This window comes from Hyla sarda, chromosome 4 (genome assembly GCF_029499605.1).
Source record: "Hyla sarda isolate aHylSar1 chromosome 4, aHylSar1.hap1, whole genome shotgun sequence".
In the NCBI taxonomy this organism is placed as follows: Eukaryota; Metazoa; Chordata; class Amphibia; order Anura; family Hylidae; genus Hyla; species Hyla sarda.
Genome location: NC_079192.1, coordinates 289,738,626 through 289,762,876, shown reverse-complemented (window position 1 = coordinate 289,762,876; position 24,251 = coordinate 289,738,626). Strand labels below are relative to the sequence as shown.

Here is a 24,251-nt window from a genome sequence, read left to right as displayed (position 1 = left end):
GAGGTTTACTATTTTGTATTATTCCTTTAAACAATTGTGACATGTTTCCTTTAAAAGGAACACAAAGGGAGGGAAGTGGGATTTATCTTGAATGGTATCTCATAAGCCGGTCTAACTCAATCCTCCACCAGTGTTGGAATTAACTGGGTTTATCATGAGGTGAACAACTATTGATGAATTTAGATGCATGGATGGAAATCTTTGCTAAATTTTGCCAATCGGTGCTATGGCGGAGTAAGCATGCTGCAGAATGGCAAAGCTTAAGAAAAATTACCTCCCATGCGCCTGGATTCCTCAAGAAGTGTTATAATAAACAGCATTAGACAGTCACCTTTTCAGAATAGGCTTATCATAATATTTTTTTCTGAAAAGCTCCTTTAAGCATAAACACTGTTTATGTGCAATCTATTTACACCCCACCTTGCCCTAAACCCTAAATGTGCTTGTCACGATGCCGGCTGGCAGGTAGTGGACCCTCTGTGCCAGAGAGGGATTGGCGTGGACCGTGCTAGTGGACCGGTTCTAAGCCACTACTGGTTTTCACCAGAGCCCGCCGCAAAGCGGGATGGTCTTGCTGCGGCGGTAGTGACCAGGTCGTATCCACTAGCAACGGCTCACCTCTCTGGCTGCTGAAGATAGGCGCGGTACAAGGGAGTAGGCAGAAGCAAGGTCGGACGTAGCAGAAGGTCGGGGCAGGCAGCAAGGATCGTAGTCAGGGGCAACGGCAGAAGGTCTGGAAACACAGGCAAGGAACACACAAGGAACGCTTTCACTGGCACTAAGGCAACAAGATCCGGCAAGGGAGTGCAAGGGAAGTGAGGTAATATAGGGAAGTGCACAGGTGAAAACCCTAATTGGAACCACTGCGCCAATCAGCGGCGCAGTGGCCCTTTAAATCGCAGAGACCCGGCGCGCGCGCGCCCTAGGGAGCGGGGCCGCGCGCGCCGGGACAGAACAGACGGGGAGCGAGTCAGGTAGGGGAGCCGGGGTGCGCATCGCGAGCGGGCGCTACCCGCATCGCGAATCGCATCCCGGCTGGCAGCAGGATCGCAGCGCCCCGGGTCAGAGGACGTGACCGGAGCGCTGCAGCGGAGGGAGTGAAGCGAGCGCTCCGGGGAGGAGCGGGGACCCGGAGCGCTCGGCGTAACAGTACCCCCCCCTTGGGTCTCCCCCTCTTCTTGGAGCCTGAGAACCTGAGGAGCAGACTTTTGTCAAGGATGTTGTCCTCAGGTTCCCAGGATCTCTCTTCAGGACCACAACCCTCCCAGTCTACTAAAAAAAAATTTTTCCCTCTGACCTTTTTGGCAGCCAAAATTTCCTTGACCGAGAAGACGTCCGAGGAGCCGGAAACAGGAGTGGGAGGAACAGATTTGGGAGAAAAACGGTTGAGGATGAGTGGTTTGAGAAGAGAGACGTGAAAGGCATTAGGGATACGAAGAGAAGGAGGAAGAAGAAGTTTATAAGAGACAGGATTAATTTGACACAAAATTTTGAAAGGACCAAGATAGCGTGGTCCCAACTTGTAGCTAGGGACACGGAAGCGGACATATTTAGCGGAGAGCCATACCTTGTCTCCAGGGGAAAAAACGGGGGGAGCTCTTCTTTTCTTATCCGCGAACCTCTTCATGCGTGAAGAAGCCTGTAAGAGAGAATTTTGGGTCTCTCTCCATATAATGGAAAGGTCACGAGAAATTTCATCCACAGCGGGCAGACCAGAGGGCAAGGGGGTAGGGAGGGGGGGAAGAGGGTGACGGCCGTACACCACGAAAAATGGGGATTTGGAGGAAGATTCAGAGACCCTGAAGTTATACGAAAATTCGGCCCATGGAAGGAGATCTGCCCAGTCATCCTGGCGGGAGGAAACAAAATGTCGCAAATAATCACCCAGGATCTGGTTAATTCTTTCTACTTGTCCATTGGACTGGGGATGATATGCAGAGGAAAAATTTAATTTAATCTTGAGTTGTTTACAGAGAGCCCTCCAGAATTTAGACACGAATTGGACCCCTCTATCCGAGACAATCTGCGTAGGCAACCCGTGAAGACGAAAAATGTGTACAAAAAATTGTTTAGCCAACTGAGGCGCAGAAGGAAGACCAGGAAGAGGGATGAAATGTGCCATTTTGGAGAATCGATCAACGACCACCCAAATAACGGTGTTGCCACGGGAAGGGGGTAAATCAGTAATAAAATCCATACCAATCAGAGACCAAGGCTGTTCGGGGACAGGCAGAGGATGAAGAAAACCAGCGGGCTTCTGGCGAGGAGTCTTATCCCGGGCACAGATAGTGCAGGCTCGCACAAAGTCCCCAACATCCGTCTCCAGAGTCGGCCACCAATAGAAGCGGGAGATGAGTTGCACAGATTTCTTGATGCCCGCATGACCTGCGAGATGGGAGGAGTGACCCCATTTGAGGATTCCGAGGCGTTGGCGTGGAGAAACAAAGGTCTTTCCTGGAGGAGTCTGCCTGATGGAGGCAGGAGAAGTGGAGATCAGGCAGTCAGGTGGAATGATGTGTTGCGGAGGGAGATCAACTTCTGAGGCATCCGAGGAACGAGAGAGAGCATCGGCCCTAATGTTCTTATCGGCAGGACGAAAGTGAATCTCAAAATTAAATCGGGCAAAGAACAGAGACCACCGGGCCTGGCGAGGATTCAGCCGTTGGGCCGACTGGAGGTAGGAGAGGTTCTTGTGGTCGGTGTAGATAATAACAGGAAATCTTGATCCCTCCAGCAGATGCCTCCATTCCTCAAGTGCTAATTTAATGGCTAGAAGCTCTCGATCCCCGATGGAGTAGTTCCTCTCCGCTGGAGAGAAGGTCCTAGAGAAAAAACCACAAGTGACAGCATGCCCGGAAGGATTTTTTTGTAGAAGAACAGCTCCAGCTCCTACTGAGGAGGCATCAACCTCCAATAGGAAGGGTTTGGAAGGGTCAGGTCTGGAGAGCACGGGAGCCGAAGAAAAGGCAGACTTGAGTCGTTTAAAGGAGTCTTCTGCTTGAGGAGGCCAGGACTTGGGATCAGCATTTTTCTTGGTTAAAGCCACGATAGGAGCCACAATGGTAGAAAAATGTGGAATAAATTGCCTGTAATAATTGGTGAACCCCAAAAAGCGTTGGATAGCACGGAGTCCGGAGGGGCGTGGCCAATTTAAGACGGCAGAGAGTTTGTCTGGATCCATCTGTAGTCCCTGGCCAGAGACCAAATATCCTAGAAAAGGAAGAGATTGGCATTCAAACAGACATTTCTCAATTTTGGCATAGAGTTGGTTGTCACGAAGTCTCTGAAGAACCATACGGACATGCTGGCGGTGTTCTTCTAGATTGGCAGAAAAAATTAGGATATCGTCCAGATATACCACAACACAGGAGTATAACAGATCACGAAAAATTTCATTGACAAAGTCTTGGAAGACGGCAGGGGCATTGCACAGTCCAAAGGGCATGACCAGATACTCAAAGTGTCCATCTCTGGTGTTAAATGCCGTTTTCCACTCGTCCCCCTCTCTGATGCGGATGAGGTTATAGGCGCCTCTTAAGTCCAATTTAGTGAAGATGTGGGCACCTTGGAGGCGATCAAAGAGTTCAGAGATGAGGGGTAAGGGGTAGCGGTTCTTAACCGTGATTTTATTAAGACCGCGGTAGTCAATGCAAGGACGTAGGGAGCCATCTTTTTTGGACACAAAGAAAAATCCGGCTCCGGCAGGAGAGGAGGATTTACGGATAAAGCCCTTTTTTAGATTCTCCTGGACGTATTCGGACATGGCAAGAGTCTCTGGGGCAGAGAGAGGATAAATTCTGCCCCGGGGTGGAGTAGTACCCGGGAGGAGGTCGATAGGGCAATCATAAGGCCTGTGAGGAGGTAGAGTCTCAGCTTGTTTTTTGCAGAAAACATCCGCGAAGTCCATATAGGCCTTAGGGAGACCGGTTACTGGAGGAACCACAGAGTTACGGCAAGGGTTACTGGGAACCGGTTTTAGACAGTTCTTGGAACAAGAGGACCCCCAACTCTTGATCTCCCCAGTGGACCAATCCAGGTTTGGGGAATGAAGTTGAAGCCAGGGAAGTCCAAGAAGAATCTCCGAGGTGCAATTGGGGAGGACCAAAAGTTCAATCCTCTCATGATGAGATCCGATGCTCATAAGAAGGGGCTCCGTGCGGAAACGTATGGTACAGTCCAGTCTTTCATTATTTACACAATTGATGTAGAGGGGTCTGGCGAGACTGATCACTGGGATGTTGAACCTGTTGACGAGAGAGGCCAAAATAAAATTTCCTGCAGATCCAGAGTCCAAGAAGGCCACTGTAGAGAAGGAGAAGGCAGAGGCAGACATCCGCACAGGCACAGTAAGACGTGGAGAAGCAGAGTAGACATCAAGGACTGTCTCACCTTTGTGCGGAGTCAGCGTACGTCTTTCCAGGCGGGGAGGACGGATAGGACAATCCCTCAGGAAGTGTTCGGTACTAGCACAGTACAGGCAGAGGTTCTCCATACGGCGTCGTGTCCTCTCTTGAGGTGTCAGGCGAGACCGGTCGACCTGCATAGCCTCCACGGCGGGAGGCACAGGAACAGATTGCAGGGGACCAGAGGAGAGAGGAGCCGAGGAGACGAAACGCCTCGTGCGAACAGAGTCCATATCTTGGCGGAGTTCCTGACGCCTTTCAGAAAAACGCATGTCAATGCGAGTGGCTAGGTGAATAAGTTCATGTAGATTAGCAGGAATTTCTCGTGCGGCCAGAACATCTTTAATGTTGCTGGATAGGCCTTTTTTGAAGGTCGCGCAGAGGGCCTCATTATTCCAGGACAATTCTGAAGCAAGTGTACGGAATTGTACGGCATACTCGCCAACGGAAGAATTACCCTGGACCAGGTTCAACAGGGCAGTCTCAGCAGAAGAGGCTCGGGCAGGTTCCTCAAAGACACTTCGGATTTCCGAGAAGAAGGAGTGTACAGAGGCAGTGACGGGGTCATTGCGGTCCCAGAGCGGTGTGGCCCATGACAGGGCTTTTCCGGACAGAAGACTGACTACGAAAGCCACCTTAGACCTTTCAGTGGGAAACAGGTCCGACATCATCTCCAGATGCAGGGAACATTGGGAAAGAAAGCCACGGCAAAACTTAGAGTCCCCATCAAATTTATCCGGCAAGGATAAGCGTATCCCAGGAGCGGCCACTCGCTGCGGAGGAGGTGCAGGAGCTGGCGGAGGAGATGACTGCTGAAGCTGTGGTAGCAACTGTTGTAGCATAACGGTCAGTTGAGACAGCTGTTGGCCTTGTTGCGCTATCTGTTGTGACTGCTGGGCGACCACCGTGGTGAGGTCAGCGACAACTGGCAGAGGAACTTCAGCGGGATCCATGGCCGGATCTACTGTCACGATGCCGGCTGGCAGGTAGTGGACCCTCTGTGCCAGAGAGGGATTGGCGTGGACCGTGCTAGTGGACCGGTTCTAAGCCACTACTGGTTTTCACCAGAGCCCGCCGCAAAGCGGGATGGTCTTGCTGCGGCGGTAGTGACCAGGTCGTATCCACTAGCAACGGCTCACCTCTCTGGCTGCTGAAGATAGGCGCGGTACAAGGGAGTAGGCAGAAGCAAGGTCGGACGTAGCAGAAGGTCGGGGCAGGCAGCAAGGATCGTAGTCAGGGGCAACGGCAGAAGGTCTGGAAACACAGGCAAGGAACACACAAGGAACGCTTTCACTGGCACTAAGGCAACAAGATCCGGCAAGGGAGTGCAAGGGAAGTGAGGTAATATAGGGAAGTGCACAGGTGAAAACCCTAATTGGAACCACTGCGCCAATCAGCGGCGCAGTGGCCCTTTAAATCGCAGAGACCCGGCGCGCGCGCGCCCTAGGGAGCGGGGCCGCGCGCGCCGGGACAGAACAGACGGGGAGCGAGTCAGGTAGGGGAGCCGGGGTGCGCATCGCGAGCGGGCGCTACCCGCATCGCGAATCGCATCCCGGCTGGCAGCAGGATCGCAGCGCCCCGGGTCAGAGGACGTGACCGGAGCGCTGCAGCGGAGGGAGTGAAGCGAGCGCTCCGGGGAGGAGCGGGGACCCGGAGCGCTCGGCGTAACAGTGCTTGCTGAACATGCAAAGTATTTATGTTTTTTCAGCAGAGTAAAAAGAAAAGCAAGCCTTTGTCATATACTTAAGACATTGGCTTATATTTTTTTGACAGAACAGAGGAACAGGACATGCTGAAAATAAAAAGTTAATGTCTGCTCTTCAACACATTAAATTGTTGAACCAAAACATTGTAGTGTACAAATATATCAAAAAATGCAAGAACTTATACATTCATCCCAGACTTAATATGTAAGAATAATCTGCTAATGCAATTTACAATATATAACAACTTACAAGAAAAACACACATATTGCAGCGAATGGTTAAAATTGATATTCTATTAGGTATGTAATAAAAATGACAAAAATAAATATAAAGATATAAAGTATTACTTAAACGGACAATGACACTGAAAAGGAAACAATTTAAGTATGTCTCAACAATATTCAGGTTGTCTGCCCTGTAAGCAGATAGTCCCTTTAACCCCTTAAGGACCAGGCCATTTTACACCTTAGGACCAGAGCATTTTTTGAACATCTGACCACTGTCACTTTAAACATTAATAACTCTGGAAAGCTTTTACCTATCATTCTGATTCCGAAACAGCTTTTTCGTGACATATTCTACTTTATGTTATTGGTAAAGTTTTGTCGATACTTGCATCGTTTCTTAGTGAAAAATTCCAAAATTTGATGAAAAAATAGAAAATTTTGCATTTTTCTAACTTTGAAGCTCTCTGCTTGTAAGGAAAATGGATATTCCAAATAAAACATTTTTTTGATTCACATATAAAATATGTCTACTTTATGACTGCATCATAAAATTGACATGTTTTTACTTTTGGAAGACATCAGAGGGCTTCAAAGTTCAGCAGCAATTTTCCAATTTTTCACAAAATTTTTGAACTCACTATTTTTCAGGGACCAGTTCAGGTTTGAAGTGGATTTGAAGGGTCTTCATATTAGAAAAACCCCATAAAAGACCCCATTATAAAAAATGCACACCCCAAAGTATTCAAAATGACATTCAGTCAGCGTTTTAACCCTTTAGGTGTTTCACAGGAATAGCAGCAAAGTGAAGGAGAAAATTCACAATCTTCATTTTTTACACTCGCATGTTCTTGTAGACCCAATTATTTCATTTTTACAAGGGGTAAAAGGAGAAAAGTTATACTAACATTTGTAGCCCAATTTCTCTTGGGAAAGCACATACCTCATATGTCTATGTAAATTGTTCGGCGGGCGCAGTAGAGGGCTCAGAAGCGAAGGAGCGACAAGGGGATTTTGGAGAGTAAGTTTTTCTGAAATGGTTTTTGGGGGGCATGTTGCATTTAGGAAGCCCCTATGATGCCAGAACAGCAAAGAAAAACCACATGGCATACCATTTTGGAAACTAGACCCCTTGAGGAACGTAACAAGGAATAAAGTGTTTCACGACTTTTGCATATGTAAAAAAAATATATATTTTTTTCACTAAAATGTGTTTCCCCCAAATTACAGATTTTTAAAAGGGTTAATAGCAGAAAATACCCCCCAAAATTTGTAACCCCATCTTTTCTGAGTATGGATGTACCCCATAAGTTGACCTGAAGTGCACTACAGGCGAACTATAATGCTCGCATGTCGCATTTAGGAAACCCCTATGGTGCCAGGACAGCAAAATAACCCCCACATGGCATACCATTTTGGAAACTAGACCCCTTGAGGAATGTAACAAGTGGTACAGTGAGCATTTACCCCCCACTGGTGTCTGTCATATCTTTGGAACAGTGGGCTGTACAAAATTTTTAATTTTCACAGCCCACTGTTCCAAAGATCTGTCAGACACCAGTGGGGTGTAAATTATCACTGTACCCCTCATTACATTCCGTGAGGGGTTTAGTTTCCAAAATGGGGTCACATGTGTTTTTTTTTTTGTTTTTTTTGCGTTTGTCAAAACCGCTGTAACAATCAGCCACCCCTGTGCAAATCACCTCAAATGTACATGGTACACTCTCCCTTCTGGGCCTTGTTGTGCACCCCCAGAGCACTTTGCGCCCAAATATGGGGGATCTCCGTAGTCGGGAGAAATTGCATTACAAATTTTGGGGGGCGTTTTTCCCGTTTACCTCTTGTCAAAATGAACAGTATAGGCAACACCAGCGTGTTAGTGTAAACATTTTTTTTTTATACTAACATGCTGTTGTAGACCCCAACTTCAGCTTTTCATAAGGGGTTAAAGGAGAAAAAGCCCCACAAAATTTGTTAGGCAATTTCTCCCGAGTACGGCGATACCCCATATATGGACGTAAACTGTTGCCTTGAAATACGACAGGGCTCCAAAGTGAGAGCACCATGTACATTTGAGGCCTGAATTGGGGATTTGCGAGGGGTGGACATAGGGGTATTCTACCCCAGTGATTCCCAAACAGGTTGCCTCCAGCTGTTGCAAAACTCCCAGCAAGCTTGGACAGTCAACGGCTGTCCGGCAATACTGGAAGTTGTTGTTTTGCAACAGCTGGAGGCTCTGTTTTGGAAACAGTGGCGTACCAGACGTTTTTCATTTTTATTGGGGAGGGTAGGGGGGCTGTGTAGGGGTATGTGTATATGAAGTGTTTTTTACTTTTTATTTTGTGTTAGTGTAGTGTAGTGTTTTTAGGGTACAGTCACACGGGTGGGGGATTACAGCGAGTTTCCCGCTGCGAGTTTGAGCTGCCGCTCAAAACTTGCTGCATCGCAAACTTGCAGCCTGATACTCACTGTAAGCCCCCTGCCCATGTGAATGTACCCTGTACATTCACAGGGGGCGGGGGGCAACATCTTTAGAGCTAAATGTTGCCGAACTACAACTCCCAGCATGCCTGGACAGTAAGGGCATGCTGAGGATGTGTAGTTTTGCAACATCTGGAAGGGCACAATGGTCTCCAAACTGTGGACCTCCAGATGTTGATACTCCCAGCATGCCTAGACGCCAAGGGCTGTCTGGGCATTCTGGGAGTTGTAGTGTAAGGGGACCAGATGGAGCAGTCCAGATCGCTTTACGGCGGTCTGGACTGCTGCAAAGGTCCCGCGATGCCTCCGAAGATACACTCACCTGTCGCCGCTGCCGCCGTCTCCACCTCCGGGATTCGGCTCTTCAGGGACGAGGTAAGTACCGGGGCCGGCCCCAGCACTCCACCGTCCCCCGTCGCGTCCTCCGGTCTTCCTCCCGTTCTCTCCGGACTTCCAGGGGCCGGGCAGGGCGGGAGGAAGTAACCGCCCCCCCCCTGCGATTGGTCGGTCAGCTAACCGAAGAATCGCAGGGGATAGGAGGAGGTGACAGGCTTGCCACCTCGCTCCTATACTTAAGCATGGCCCTGGCTGTCTGTGACAACCGGGATCATGCAAAATTACCGGGCGGTTGGGTCCCAGAGACCCAATCAGACCGGTATTGCCACAGATCGCAAGGGCAATTTCCCTACATAGCCCCCCTCGGCGTTTGCCCTGGATTCCTGCTGAAGCATTTCAGCAGGCATCCACTTCCGATCTCTGCCCGGCGCTCGGCAGGGACCGGAGAACGCCATGACGTCCTGGGATGTCATTGGTCCTTAAGGCCCAGGGTGCCATGACGTCCCAGGACGTCATTGGTCCTTAAGAGGTTAATAGGAATGTTGTTCTACTAGTAAGCATGTACCCCCCAAAAGGAAATTACCCCCCCCCCCAGGTAAGTAGCCCCCCCAGTAGGCAGGTATTCCCTCTATTAGCCATCTAGCCCCCCAGTAGATAGGAAGTTCTCACCATTTGACAGATAGACTGCCACATCTGGCTCTGGACATACACAAAGAGTTAAACTCTATGTGGGTTTGAGCTGCTTGGAGCTCACTTGTGTCACCTGGGTGTGGTTCTCAGCTGTGCAACCTATCAGGGAAGTGTATCCCTGATCACCTGTCTATATAAGCTAGGGGCCATGATCAGTTCATTGTCTGTGAAAGGTTATACCTTAGCGGACACCTCCTGCTTACTGGATACCTGCTTGTTTATTCATCTTTGCTTTTACCTTCTCTTGCTCTGCGTTCCTGTACTCTGCTATCTCCATGTACCGACCTCGGTTAGACTGACATTGATTTTACCATGTATGTGTCTTTGTGTATCTCTGAAAGTTTGTGTGCCTCCAGCTGTTTCCCGACTCCTACTGTTTTTGTATTTTATTATTTTGACTTCAATGCCCCAGCACTTAGCAGAGAAGGTTTGTCATTGTGGTTGTCGATCCATCACTTAGGGCAGATAGGTCGGGACAGTTGCTGTGGGTGAGTTATGGCTTCACTGTTCCCTGCCCATATGTGACATAGACCTTCCCCCTCAGTAGACATGTGCCTCCCCACCTGCTAAAATAATTAAAAATAAAATTATACTTATCTCGTCAATCATGCAGAGCAGAAGCTTCTTTCCACTTCCACTTCATTCCTTTCCTGCTCTGGTGCAGGTGGTAGTAATGCAGCCTAAAGCAATCTTTGCTTGGTGGTGCTTGCTGGCCTGGGCAAGCGGAGAAAGTGCCTTGATTTCACAGCTAGTGAGCAGATTATAAAGTAGGCAGTTTTTATGGATGTCCAAACCTCTCACATCATAATCCTTGAGGTGGTTTGAGGGTAGGGCTATTTGGTCCCCGACTTTCCTCTATGGTAGGTATGCCACTGACAAAAAAACTTTTCTACATACAACATAAATGAGAGCATGCCATTTGAAGATATATAATTAGTCATAGCCAATCATAATGGAACACATGACATTTTTATATACAGTTCACATGATTTGTTCTACATTTAATGGCTTTAGAGTTTTCTTTCATGCCTTGGAGTATTTCCTTATATTGTAGGAAACAATAATTGCTTAATACAGAGATACATACAACAAGTCTATGATCATTAGAATATGTTGAGTTTGCTCATTATTTTAATGTTATTTGAAAATATACTATTGATGTACTGTATTTTGTGTCTGATACTCTTGTCAAGAAGGAAATGAATCCAGTTAGTACTTTATTTGTTGTATAAAGGACAGACAATATGTATTCCTTATTATATCTCTAAATGCTTGAAAAGGAGCAATTTAGCAAACTGTATTTCCAGTCTAAGAGACCCAAAGAATCATAAACTTATATAATTTGACACATTATTTTTCCTAAGTATTTTTGCCATTTTCATTTCCTATAAGAAAAGGCAAAAAAAACAAAAACAAAAATAAGAGTAGCCTTTGCCATAAATAAAAGATCTCATCTGCCCTGAAGCAATAAAGGCTGACAAAGCCTGAAGATTTTTGTTCATTACAGCTGATAAATGATGTGCATTTTATTGATACTAGTACAGAAGTGAGCAGAAATGTTTTATGTCTTGATTCTTCAAGAAACTGTAGAAGAAAGATCTCAAAATATACGGTAATATTCCACAGTATATCTTTCCACACCATGATGAATTTACAATGTGTGACTTGGGCAAGTAATTTTTAATTATAGAGTTGAACTATACATAGATAGTGGACATATGTTATCACCATCCAAAGATCTTGGTGTAAACATGCAAACATGTAGACCAGGGCTGTATGTTTCTGGATTGTTCTTGTGGCCCTTCAATTACATCATTGTAAGCGACACAGTCTCTGTTAACATGGGGAAATGTGCGACCGATTTTTTTTAAGATGCTCAGCCTGTCCCTTATAAAAAAAAAACGTACCCCCCTACCTCGCCTGGTGCCTCTGGTATCTCTGCTCTTGTTGAGTGGCAATGTGAAATATTAAGCCCCATGATTAGTCTTCTTCAAGGTGCTAGGGCTCAATACATCACATTGCCACTCAGACAAAGAGGCAGGAAACTGCTGTCGCCAGCGACTCACTATGCGGAACTGTAATGGATCGCCCCCTGGCACCATAAAAAGGATTGCACTGAGAACCAAAGCAGCAAAATAAGCACGGAAGGTGAGTAAAGGAGTAAAGGACAGGCTTAGCATCTTTAAAAAAATGCTACTAGGGATGAACAAATCGAATCTGACGGATCCGAATTTGTTACGAATTTCAGGAAATGCGGTGCTATTCTATTGTGCAAATCGCTTCATTAACCTCTTGGGGAGCAAGGGCATACCTGTATGCCCTTAGCCGATCAGCTAGGACGCAGCAGGGGGGTGTCTTACCTGCCTCCTGCGCGTCTGATCGTGAATGACTGCTCCGGGCCTGAGATCCAGGCAGGAGCAGTCAAGGGCCGATAACACTGATCAATGCAAAGCTATGGCTTTGCAGTGATCAGTGTGTGCAGTGTTATAGCACCCTATGGGGGCTATAACACTATAAAAAAAAGTGTGAAAAAAAGTCAATAAAGATCATTTAACACTTTCCCTAATAAAAGTTTGAATCACCTCCCTGTGTAAATAAAAATAAAATAAACATATGTGGTATCGCCGCGTGTGGAAGTGTCCGAATTGTAAAAATGTATCATTGATTGAACCGCACGGTAAATGGCGTACACGCAAAAAATTCCAAAGTCCAGAATAGCGACTTTTTGGTCACTTTTTATATCATGAAAAAATGTATAAAAAGCAATCAAAAAGTCAGATTCGTACAAAAATGGTATCACAAAAATCTTCAGATCACAGGGAAAAAATATGAGCCCTCATACCGCCACATACGCAGAAAAAAAAAGTTGTAGGGGTCAAAAAAGGACGATTTTAAACATTTACATTTTCGTGCATATAGTTGTGATTTATCATTTTGAACGTATGGACATACAGGATAAAGATAAGGTGTCATTTTTACCGAAAAATTTACTACGTAGAAACGGAAGCCTCCAAAAGTTACAAAATCACCGGTTGCTGTTCTGGACAAATACTGTTTTAAGAGTAGTGAAGCTTATTGTATTACCCTCATATACGCACTAAGTATGTCAGGCAGAGAAGTGCCAGAACGTGCACAGATGAGTGGTAGAGGCCTAAATTCTTCAGGCAGAGGTCACAGCAGACTAGGGGCGAGCTGCAGAAGGAATCACAGCGAGAGGCCTGAGCTCCCGTTATCAGCTAGTGGTCGTGTCTCGACCAGCAACCCATCTGCCATCGTCGATTGGTTAACATGGTCATCCACTTCATCACAAGTGACATCTGACACCCCCAGTCAACAGTCGTTGGGTTCCTCAGACACAACCCTCAGTTGGCATGGCCCGGGAGCAGTCCCTGTCCCTGCCATTGCCTCTGTCCTATGCTGTTCCCTCTCCTACAGAAGTATCTTATGCTGTGGATTTAGCTCCACTATTCACTGAGGACGATCCAATAGAGGACAGTCAGCAGCTACTGCCCAGCCAAGAAGGGTAGGAGACATCCGCTGCTTCCTCCGCTAGGCGGGCAAGTAGAGATGAGGAGAGTGACATGGGAGGGGGTGTTGCCAGGGTTCAGGTTCCTGAAGCAGACACTGTTGAGGAACCTGAGGAGGACATCAGTGACGTGCAGACACAACTCGCTGATGAGGATGAAGCTGATCGCAATTGGGAGCAGGGTGCAGAAGGGGCTTCATCATCATCTGGGAAGAGAGTTGCAGGTTGCCCGTGAGGCAGCAGCTGAGCCAGCAAGGCGGTAGCATGGGTAGCAGTCAGCGTGGTGGCAGAAGTGTAAATTCTGGAGCCAAATGCGCCTGGGGGAGACCACCTGCTTCGCGGTAGCCTACCTTTCCAGGAGGTAGTGGAACAGGGGTTCCTGGAGATGACGGCAGTAGCAGTCAATTAGTGCGGACTGTTGGTGGGAAAAATCAGCTACTCGGTGGTGTGGCAGTTTTTCATCAAGCATCCGGAGGAGGTTCACGTAGCCACATGCAAGATGTGTTGGCAGAAGGGGAAGCGTGTCCAGGGTCCCAATGTTGGCACCACGGCCCTGCATCAACACATGCTTCGCCACCATAAAGCGGCCTGGGAGAACAGTGGCTCCGATGTAGTGGTCCAGCCTGCTGCATCACCCAGTGGCAGGCCCCTCCCTGTTTCAGTTAGCCAAGGCTCCACCACCTCAGCCGAAGGGAGCTGTGTGTCATACCCTCCTTCTGTCGCTCCAGATGCTCCTGCTCCAGTCATTCCGCCAGCAATCCATCTGCGAAGCCATGTCCAAGAGACAACAGTATGCGCCCACTCATCCAACAACGCAGAAGCTGAATGTGTTCCTGTCAAAGTTGCCGGTGCTGTAGTCCCTCCCTTTTCAAGTGGTGGACTCTGCACCTTTCAGAGAACTGATGGCTTGTGCCGACCCGAGGTGGAGAGTCCCAAGCCATAATTTCTTTGCAAAGAAGGCAGTACCCTCCCTGCACAATTTTGTGGAACAGAAGGTGGGCCAGTCCTTGAGCCTGTCAGTGTGTACCAAAGTGAACAGCAGTGCCGACATCTGGAGCTGTAACTATGGTCAGGGACAATACATGTCCTTTATGGCCCACTGGGTGAATGTGGTTCCTGCACAGCCACAACTGCGCCTCCTCATCCTCCACTATGTCCTCAGCCTCCACTGCACGGTCAAGTCTCAGTGCCCCTTCAGCATACCATGTGTGCAGGGCACGGCGGTGTCACTCTGTTCTTCACATGGTTTGCCTTGGCGAACGGAGTTACACAGGGGAGGAACTGCTAAAAGTCATTCATAAAGAAATCAGAGCATGGCTTACTCCATGAAAGCTGGAAATGGGAACCATGGTTACTGACAATGGGAAGAAAATCTTGTCTGCACTGCGACAAGGTAGGCTGAGCCATGTGCCCTGCATGGCACTCATGTTCAATCTGGTTGTCAAGCGGTTCCTGAAGTGTTCCCCCCATTTACAAGACATCCTAACAATGGGAAGGAAACTTTCCATGCACCGCAAAGCACACCCTCCTTGAGCTGCAGGGTCAGAACGGTATCCCCCAACATAGTCTGATTTGCGACCTTGCCACACATTTGAATTCCACCCTCCATATGTTGGACAGACTATACGAACAGAGCAAAGGCATCACTGATTTCTTCATAATCCGAGGGGGACTCCTCTGTGTAACTTCATTGTAGACCAGTGGCAGCTCATACGTTACACCTGCCGTTTGCTCAGGCCCTTTGAGGAAGCCACATTATTATTCAGTCGCCACTATTAAGGGATGAACAATGTCATTCCACTGCTTCATTTCCTACAACACATGTTGGAAATGATGGCTGGTAAGGGCACTGGAGACATGCTGCCTACATCTCACGGTCACATGAGCCCTGTGGGGGCTGAACCTGAGGAGGGAGAGGGGCACAGTTTAGCACAGTTTAGGTTTTAGAAGTCACTTGCACAAATGGCAAGATGCATGCTCACTTGCTTGTGTAGTGACTGCTGAATTGTCACCATTCGGCATCGGGATAATTTCTTGCTCCCCACCTTATTGGACCCTCGCTTCTGGCACAAAATGGGGGCCTTCCCAGAGACATCCTACGTAGTCAGTTGGCCAATGCCTATCGTTGCCATCATCCATCCTCTCTCTGGTCTGACTTCCACTGCCATGGCTGCTGGGAAGGTGTAGGGTGGAAGGAGCAGTACCAGCTCCATCAGCAGCAGCCTGAGTCTACAGTCGCTGATGAGTACCTTTCTTCACCTGCATAGTGAAGCAATTTATCAGCAGCAGGAAGACCTGGAGCAGGACTTGAACCAGCAGGTGGTGGCATACCTTGACATGCCCATGCCAACACACTTTGAAGATCTGCTGGACTTCTGCGCAGACAAACTTGTTTGTGGCCACTACTAGCAGAGTTTGCCCTGGAAAAGCTGTCCTGCCAGGCCAGTAGTGTGCCTTCAGAGCGGGTGTTTAGTGCAGCGGGGGCCGTAGTCACCCCAAGGAGAACTCGTCTGTAAACGAAAAATGTGGAGAGACTGACCTTTGTGAAGATGAATCAGGCATGGATCATCTTGGATTTCCACCCACTAATGCCTGATGCATCAGAGTAGAATGATCATGGTGCCACACCAACATTTCACAAATATGCATAGTGCAAAACAGATTTAAGATGCTGCTCCCCAGTTGCATTAGACCTTTTTTCACCCAACTTCATCACCGGGTATTGGTATTGCCACCCACCACACCATCATCCTGATGCTGCTGGTCCCACCTCCAGGCTGTCTCATTCTGCCACCATATGTTCTCCTCATGCTGCCGCCACCTCCAGGCTGTGTCATTCAGCCACTGTGTGGTCTCCTCATGCTGCTTGTACATAACTTAAAATTTTTAAGGTAGCACTAGCTAACATAAAACTTCAATTTTAAAGTGAAAATTAATCTTTTAATCTTCGGGAGTGTGAAGTCCTGTTGTCTCCTCATGCTTTTGCCAACTCCAGGCTGTGTCATTCATCCACTATATGGTCTGCTCTTGCTGCTGCCAACTCCGGACTGTGTCATTTAGCCACTATATGGTCTCCTCACCTTGCCATCAACTACAGGCTGTTTCATTCAGCCACTATATAGTCTCCTCATGCTTCTGCCATCTCCAGGCTGTGCCACTGTACCACCATGTGGTCTTCTCATGCTGTGCAAACTCCAGGTTGTGTCATTCAGCCACTATATGGTCTCATCATGCTACTGGGACATTACCTAAACATTTTTTTGCTAGCAATTGCTGCCATAAATCTTTAATTTAAATGAGAAAATTCATCTTTTATTTTTAGGGATTGTAAAGCCCTGTTCTCCTCCTCATTCTGCCGCCAACTCCAGGCCGTGTCATTCAGCCACTATATGGTCTACTCATGCTGCCGCCAGCTCCAGGCTGTGTCATTCAGCCACTACATGGTCTCCTCATTTAGCTGGGACATTACCTAAACATTTTTATGGTAGCCCTATCTACCATAAATCTTCAATTTAAATTTGAAAAATCATCTTTATATCTTAGGGATTGTGAAGCCCTATGGTCTCCTCGTGCTGCCACCAACTCCAAGCTGTGTCATTCAGCCACTATATGGTCTCCTCATGCTGCTGGGATATTATCTAAACATTTTTATGGTAACACTAGCTACTAGAGATGAGCGAATTTTTGAAAAATTAGATTTGGCTGATTCACCGAATTTTCCCCCAAAATTTAGTTTGGGCCGAATTTATTTGCGGCGCATCGCTTTTAAAAACGGCTATTTCTAGCCTACAGAGAGCCTCAAAAGTGGTGTAGAACATTTTGCTTTGTCCTAACACGCATAGGGAGTGTGCTGTGTAAGTCGAATAATACTGTTATTTAGTATGACATGCAGATTACAGGCATCACTAATAGAATTACTTCCGCAGAGCGTCTGGATGTGGCAGATTTTTTAATGTAATTTTTATATAATTTAATTTGAATTTATTTAAATTTTTTGATTATCCATTCTGGTGAGCATCGAGCTGACGGTCCGCCTCGAGGTGAGATATCACATATCCCAGCCCCTGCCTCTCAGCGCACCCCCATACTCTGAGTGTCCACTTGAAAAGGGATGGACTGCAGTACCAGCAACTTGGATAGGAGAAAAAGCTTGTAGTCTCAGTGCCCCCCTGACTGTGAAAGTGCAAATGTTTCATTTAATCAGTTATGGTTCATAGTTATCGCTCCAAGCTGTTTTATTGGATCATTGTGATGATTCCACAGTTAATATGACGTCGACAACCATAGGCCATAATAGTTTTTAAAATTTAAATTTATGATTTATATTCGATTCCCAAGTTTAATGTCCCAGTGTTTACTTTGAACTAATACTGTATGACCACAAAACCCAATCTAACATGGAGTCACATGGCGGCACAATGACAGAGCCTAGAGGTGACAGCAGCATGAGGAGACCATAATCTGACAGAATAACACAGCCTGGAATTGGCAGCAGCAAGAAGAGATCATATAGTGGCTGAATGACACAGCCTGGAGTTGGCAGCAGCATGAGGAGACCATAGGGCCTCACAATCCCTAAGAATAAAAGATGAATTTTCAAATTAAAATTGAAGATTCATAGAAGCTAGTGGTACCATAAAAATGTTTTAGGTAATGTCCCAGGCCCAGCAGCATCAGTAAACCATATAGTGGCTGAGGAGACAATATAGTGGCTGAATGGCACAGCCTGGAGGTGGCAGCAGCAGCATCAGGCGTCCTGAAAGTGACCCGGTGACAGAGTGGTGCGGTGGGTGGCAATACCAGTACCCGGTGACGAAGGTGGGTGAAAAAGGTCTGATGCGGAGGAATGTTTGTAACTGGGGAGCAGCGCCTTAAATCTGTTTGGCACTACCCATATTTGTGAAGTGTTGGTGTGGCACCATGGTTAATCTACTTAACTTTTCTTAGATTTAAAAAAAAAATTTAGGTTCATATATTTTATCCTAACAAAAGGAAAGGTGTGCAAAAACACCATGTGCCACCTACACGACCAAGTATTGATGCGATGCAAAGACCTCTAAAAGGTGGAAGGAAACAATGTATGGTCCATTGTAACAGGTGGGGTGAAAAACTTCCCCTGTAAGGCCCTACTCTCGCACTGTTAATTCCATTCTTGGCAAGTGTTACTCGTCCTAAAAAGGGCAAACCCACACAGTAACCTCTCCCTATTTCTAACTAAAAACCATGGGAAATGGCCGTGTTTTTAGGTGGAAATAGGGAGAGGTTCCTGTGTGGGGCTGTCCTTTATAGGACAGGTAACACTAGCCAAGGAGGGAATTAATAGTGCGAGAGTAAGGCCTTACAGGGGAAGTTTGTACCCCCACCTGTTACAATGGACCATACATTGTTCCCTTCCACCTTTTAGAGGTCTTTGCATTGCATCAATACTTTGTGGTGTAAGTGGCACATGGTGTTTTTTGCACACCGTTCCTTTTGTTAGATTTAAAAAAAAAATTGTGGTCCATATATTTTATCCTAAGAAAAGTTAAGTTTTAGCTAATGCATATGCTCAATGCTTACTTGTGGTTTAATGAAGAGGAATTTCTGTAACTGGGGACCAGCACCTTAGTTATGTTGTGCAGTATCCATGGCAGCACAATGAGAGAGTCTGGAGGTGGTAGCATCAGCATTAGGGGACCATAGAGCAGCACAATGAGAGAGTCTGGAGGTAGCAGAATCAGCATGAGGAGACCATAGAAGAGCACAGACAGAGAGCCTGGAGGTGGCAGCATCAGCTTGAGGAGACCATAGAGCAGCACAATGACAGAGGCTGGAGGTGGCAGCAGCAGCAGCATGAGGAGACCATAGAAGAGAACAATGATAGAGCCTGGAGGTTGCAGCAGCAGCAGCATGAGGGCCATGACAACTGAGGGTTGAGTCTGAGTAACCCACCGACTGTTGACTGGGGGTGTCAGATGTCACTTGGGATGAAGTGAATGACCGACTGAACCGATCAATCACGGCTGCTGGGTTGCTGGTCGAGACACGACTGCTAGCTGACACCGGAAGCTCAGACCTCTCTCTGCGACTCCTGCTGCCACACGCCCCTACTCTACTGTGACCTCTGCCTGTGCCCGATAAATTTAGGCCTCTGCCACTCCTCTGTGCATGTCCTGGCACTTCTCTGCCTGACATACTTAGTGCGTATATTTGGGAAGTACAGGTCCAAAGGAGAAGACAGCACTAGTCCCAGCTCCTATTCTCGTGACCATCCGGATAACCAATCCAGAATCATAACATCCATGTAGTACAGGTCACATCAAAAAGTAAGCGGACTCCCAAATGCAAAAAGGCTGTGGTCTTTATTTAGGTCATCAGTGCAACGTTTCGGCTACAATCTAGCCTTTGTCAAGCATGATGCTTGACAAAGGCTATATTGTAGCCGAAACGTTGCACTGATGACCTGAATAAAGACCACAGCCTTTTTGCTTTTGGGAGTCCGCTTACTTTTTGCTGTGACCTATACTACATGGATGTTATGAGGGGAGTACAATATGCTTCACTACGCTTAAAACAGTATTTGTCTAGAACAGCAGCAGGTGTGTACTTTTGCCAAGCCTTTCACAGTATCTAGGCCCTTGACAGATTAACAAGTACAAAAGAATACACTACTTAGATGTAGGTATGTGGTATGCACTTTATGAGTGCAGAAAAATGCGCTACAGTACGCTTAAAAAACTTATTTTTGCACAACACCAGCAGTACACAACAGTGCTGCAGCACACAGTCGCTGTGTACTTAACCCAAAATTGCACTCTCTCAAAGACTATTAGGAATGGACTACTGGGTATTATACTGTCTACAGACTAGTGTAGCCAGCAGACTATTTGTTGTGGAACAAAGACACAGAATTGCGCTAAAAATGTATTCCTTCCTCCTTTGTTATGGTTTCTCCAGCTGAGCCAGCTTGTTCAAATGTATGAGGCAACACACAGCTCTCTGCCTTTCTCCGTAATACAATGCTGTAGAAAGTGACTGGGAGGTTAATAGCTGCAGTAAAAATGATTTTCTGTGAAAACGCTCTGATGTGACAAGGAGGTGAAACGCCTCAGGAAAAAGCTTTTCTGTGTAACACACAAAGGCCCTATGTCATATCTCTCTGCAGTGAAAGGTTGAAGTGACTAGCCAGAATATGGTTGACAATTATATAGGGCTGTGACATCACAGGGGCGACTGGCTGCTGATAGGCTGCATCCTGCATGTGATTCAGGGTCATCCCGCCTACCCTTGTTCCCGCCTTCCCAGGATTACTTACCCCATGTCCTCACATGTGGTTCTGCCATTTTAGATGCCCCTGAGCCTGGACCGCGCTAAATGGAGTTTAACCCCTTAAGGACTCAGGGCGTACCTGTACGTCCTGAGTCCGCTCCCGTTATATAACGCGGGGCCACAGTGGGACACTGATCACGGTGCCGCGCTCTATTAACCCTTTAGACGCGGCGTTCAAAGTTGAACGCCACATCTAAAGTGAAAGTAAAACATTGCCGGTTAGATCAGGGGGCTGTTTGGGATTGCCGCGGCAAAATCATGGCATCTCGAACAGCTGTAAGACACGAGGACGGTCCCCTTACCTGCCTCCTGTTGTCTGATCGCTGAATGACTGCTCAGTGCCTGAGATCCAGGCATGAGCAGTCAAGCGGCAGAATCATTGATCAATGGTTTCCTATGAGAAACCATTGATCAATGTAAAAGATCACTGTGTGCAGTGTTATAATAGCTATGGGAGCTATTACACTACAAAAAAAAGAGTGAAAAAAAGTGAATAAAGATCATTTAACTCCTTCCCTAATAAAAGTTTGAATCACCCCCCTTTTCCCATTTAAAAAAAAACTGTGTAAATAAAAGTAAACATATGTGGTATCGCCGCGTGTTATAAAAATATATTGTTAATTAAACCGCACGGTCAAAAAAATTCCAAATTCCAAAATAGCGTATTTTTGGGCACTTTTTATATCATGAAAAAATGAATAAAAAGCAATCAAAAAGTCCAATCAATACAAAGACTGTACCGCTAAAAACTTCAGATCACGGTGCAAAAAAATGAGCCCTCATACCACCCCGTAGGCGGAAAAATTTTAAAGTTATAGGGGTCAGAAGATGACAATTTTAAACGTATACATTTTCCTGCATGTAGTTATGATTTTTTCCAGAAGTACGACACAATCAAACCTATATAAGTAGGGTATCATTTTAATCATATGGATCTACAAAATAAAGATAAGGTGTCATTTTTGCTGAAAAATGTACTGCGTAGAAACGGAAACCCCCAAAATTTACAAAATTGTGTTTTTTCTTCAATTTTGTCGCACAAAGATTTTTTTTCCATTTTGCCATAGACTTTTGGGTAAAATGACTGATGTCATTACAAAGTAGAATTGGTGGCGCAAAAAATAAGCCATCATATGGATTTTTAGGTTCAAAATTGAAAGGGTTATGATTTTTTAAAGGTAAGGAGGAAAAACGAAAATGCAAAAACAGAAAAACGCTGAGTTCTTAAGGGGTTAATGAAGCGATTTGTGCTATAGAATCGTGGCGATATTTTCCTATGTTGCAAATCGAATTTTTCATGATATTCGGAACGAATTCGGAATCGTCATATTCGATTCGCTCATCTCTACTAGCTAACATAAATCTTCAATTTAAATTTGATACTTCATCTTTTTAAGGGGTAAGGAGGTGACCCAATGGAAGTGGAAGGAGTTTAGTAAACTCCCTTATGATTTTATGGATTTTTTTGTACTGCAACTTTATAATGTTTTTGTTACTATACTTCTGTACACAGTTTATAAATTTTCTATATTTCTTTAATCTTCTTGTGTCTTTTAGTGTATGCAACATTTTTTGCATCAATATAATAAGCACAGTAAGACCTCCATGAATCTGGTCATGTTTCACTTTGCCATTGAACATATTTCTAGAATAAGTCGAATTCTGAAACTACCATGTGGACATGCTTTACTTATTGGTAAGAATTTGCACCAGTGATTTGAAGCTGTAGAACTGATGATTTGTAATGTTTTAACATTTTTACTAGTTTATTATACTACACCCATAATGAATTAAACGTAGTAAATAATTTATACATTTCGAGTAGTATGTCCATGTAAAAATATGATAATGAAATGCAGCAAAATGAAATATGTGATTCCTCCATCTAATAGACATTTATAGACATCTAATAAGCTATTCTAAGGATGTGCCATACATGTCAAAGATGGAATATCTTCTTTTACCCCTTAAGGACCAAGCCCATTTTGACCTTAAAGGGGCACTCCACTGGCCAGCGTTCGGAAGTAAATGTTCCAAATGCTCTTTTCACGCTGCGGGGTTGGCCACGCCCCTTGTGACATCACGACCACACACCCTCAATGCAAGTCTATGGGAGGTGGCTTGATGGCCGGCAGGCCACTCCCATAGACTTGCATTGAGAGGACGTGACCATGATGTCATGAGGGGGCGTGGCCGCCCCCCCAGCATGAAAACAGCATTCAGAACATTTACTTCCCAATGCTTGCCCGTGGAGTACCCCTTTAAGGACCAGGCAATTTTTTGCATTAATAACTCTGGGATGCTTTTACTCATTCTGTTTCCAAGAACATTTTTTCATGACATATTCTGCTTTAAGATAGTGGTACATTTTTGTCAATACTTGCATCATCTCTTTGTTAAAAATTTCAAAATATCATGAAAATTTGGAAAACTTTGCATTTTTCTAATTTTGAAACTCTCTGCTTGTAAGGGAAATGGGCATGCTAAATAAATTATATATTGATTCACATATATCATATATCTACTTTATGTTTGCATCATGAAGTTGATATGTTTTTACTTTTTGTAGACATAAGAGGACTTCAAAGTAAAGCAGCAATTTAACAAATTTTCATAACATTTTAAATCTGAATTTTTCAGGGACCAGTTCAGTTTGAAGTGGATTTGAGGGGCCTTTCTATAAAATATCCTCTATAAATTAGCCCATTATAGAAACTGCAACCTCAAGGTATTCAAAATGACATTCAGAATGATTCTTAACCCTTTAGGTGTTTCACAGGAATAGCAGAAAAGTGGAGAGGAAACCTCAAAATCTCAATTTTGTACACTAACATGTTCTTATAGCCCCGTTTTTCTCTTTTTTACAAGGGGAAAAAGGAGAAAAAGTCCCCCAAAATTTGTAACCCCATTTCTTCTGAGTATGGAAATACACCATACGTGGACATAAAGTGCCCTGCAGATACACTACAGGGCTCAAAAGAGAAGGATTAAAATTTTGATTTTGGAGAGAGAATTTTGCTGAAATGGTTTTTGGGGGCATGCCACATTTAGAAAGCCCACATGGTGCCACAACAGCAAAAAATAATAATAAAAAAAACACGTGGCATACTATTTGATAAACTTCACCCCTTAAGGAAAGTATCAAGGGGTACAGTGAGCATTTACACTGCACCAGTGTTTAACAGATTTGTGGAACAGTGGGCTGTGCAAATTAAAAATTAAATTTTTCATTTTCTCGGACCACTGTTCCAAAAATCTGCTGGAGTGTAAATGCTTTCTGCACCCCTTGTTACATTCCTTGAGGGGTGTAGTTTCCAAAATGGGGACACAAGTGTGTTTTCTTTTTTTTCTTTTTTTTTTTTTTGCGCTTATGTCACAAACTATCAGCCATTCCAATGTAAATCACCAGTTTAGGTCTCAAATGTACATTGTGCTCTCTCACTCTTGAGCCATGTTGTGCGCCCACAGATCACTTTATGTCCACATATGGGGTATTTCTGTACTCTGGAGAAATTGTGTTACAAATTTTGGGTGTCTTTTTCTCCTTTTACCTCTTGTGAAAATGAAAAGTAGTGGG

At 45.6% G+C, this 24,251-nt stretch overlaps 1 protein-coding gene across 1 annotated transcript in view; it reads left to right on the top strand.

Annotated features, from left to right (window-relative positions):
• Nucleotides 1-24,251, top strand: part of LOC130369339 (dynein axonemal heavy chain 3-like) — a 919,716-nt gene that overhangs the window by 472,962 nt on the left and 422,503 nt on the right. Inside the window, exon 25 of the mRNA XM_056574479.1 lies at nucleotides 22,232-22,370. Within this exon, the coding sequence (XP_056430454.1) occupies nucleotides 22,232-22,370 (139 nt within the window). The remainder of the gene's footprint in view (nucleotides 1-22,231; nucleotides 22,371-24,251) is intronic.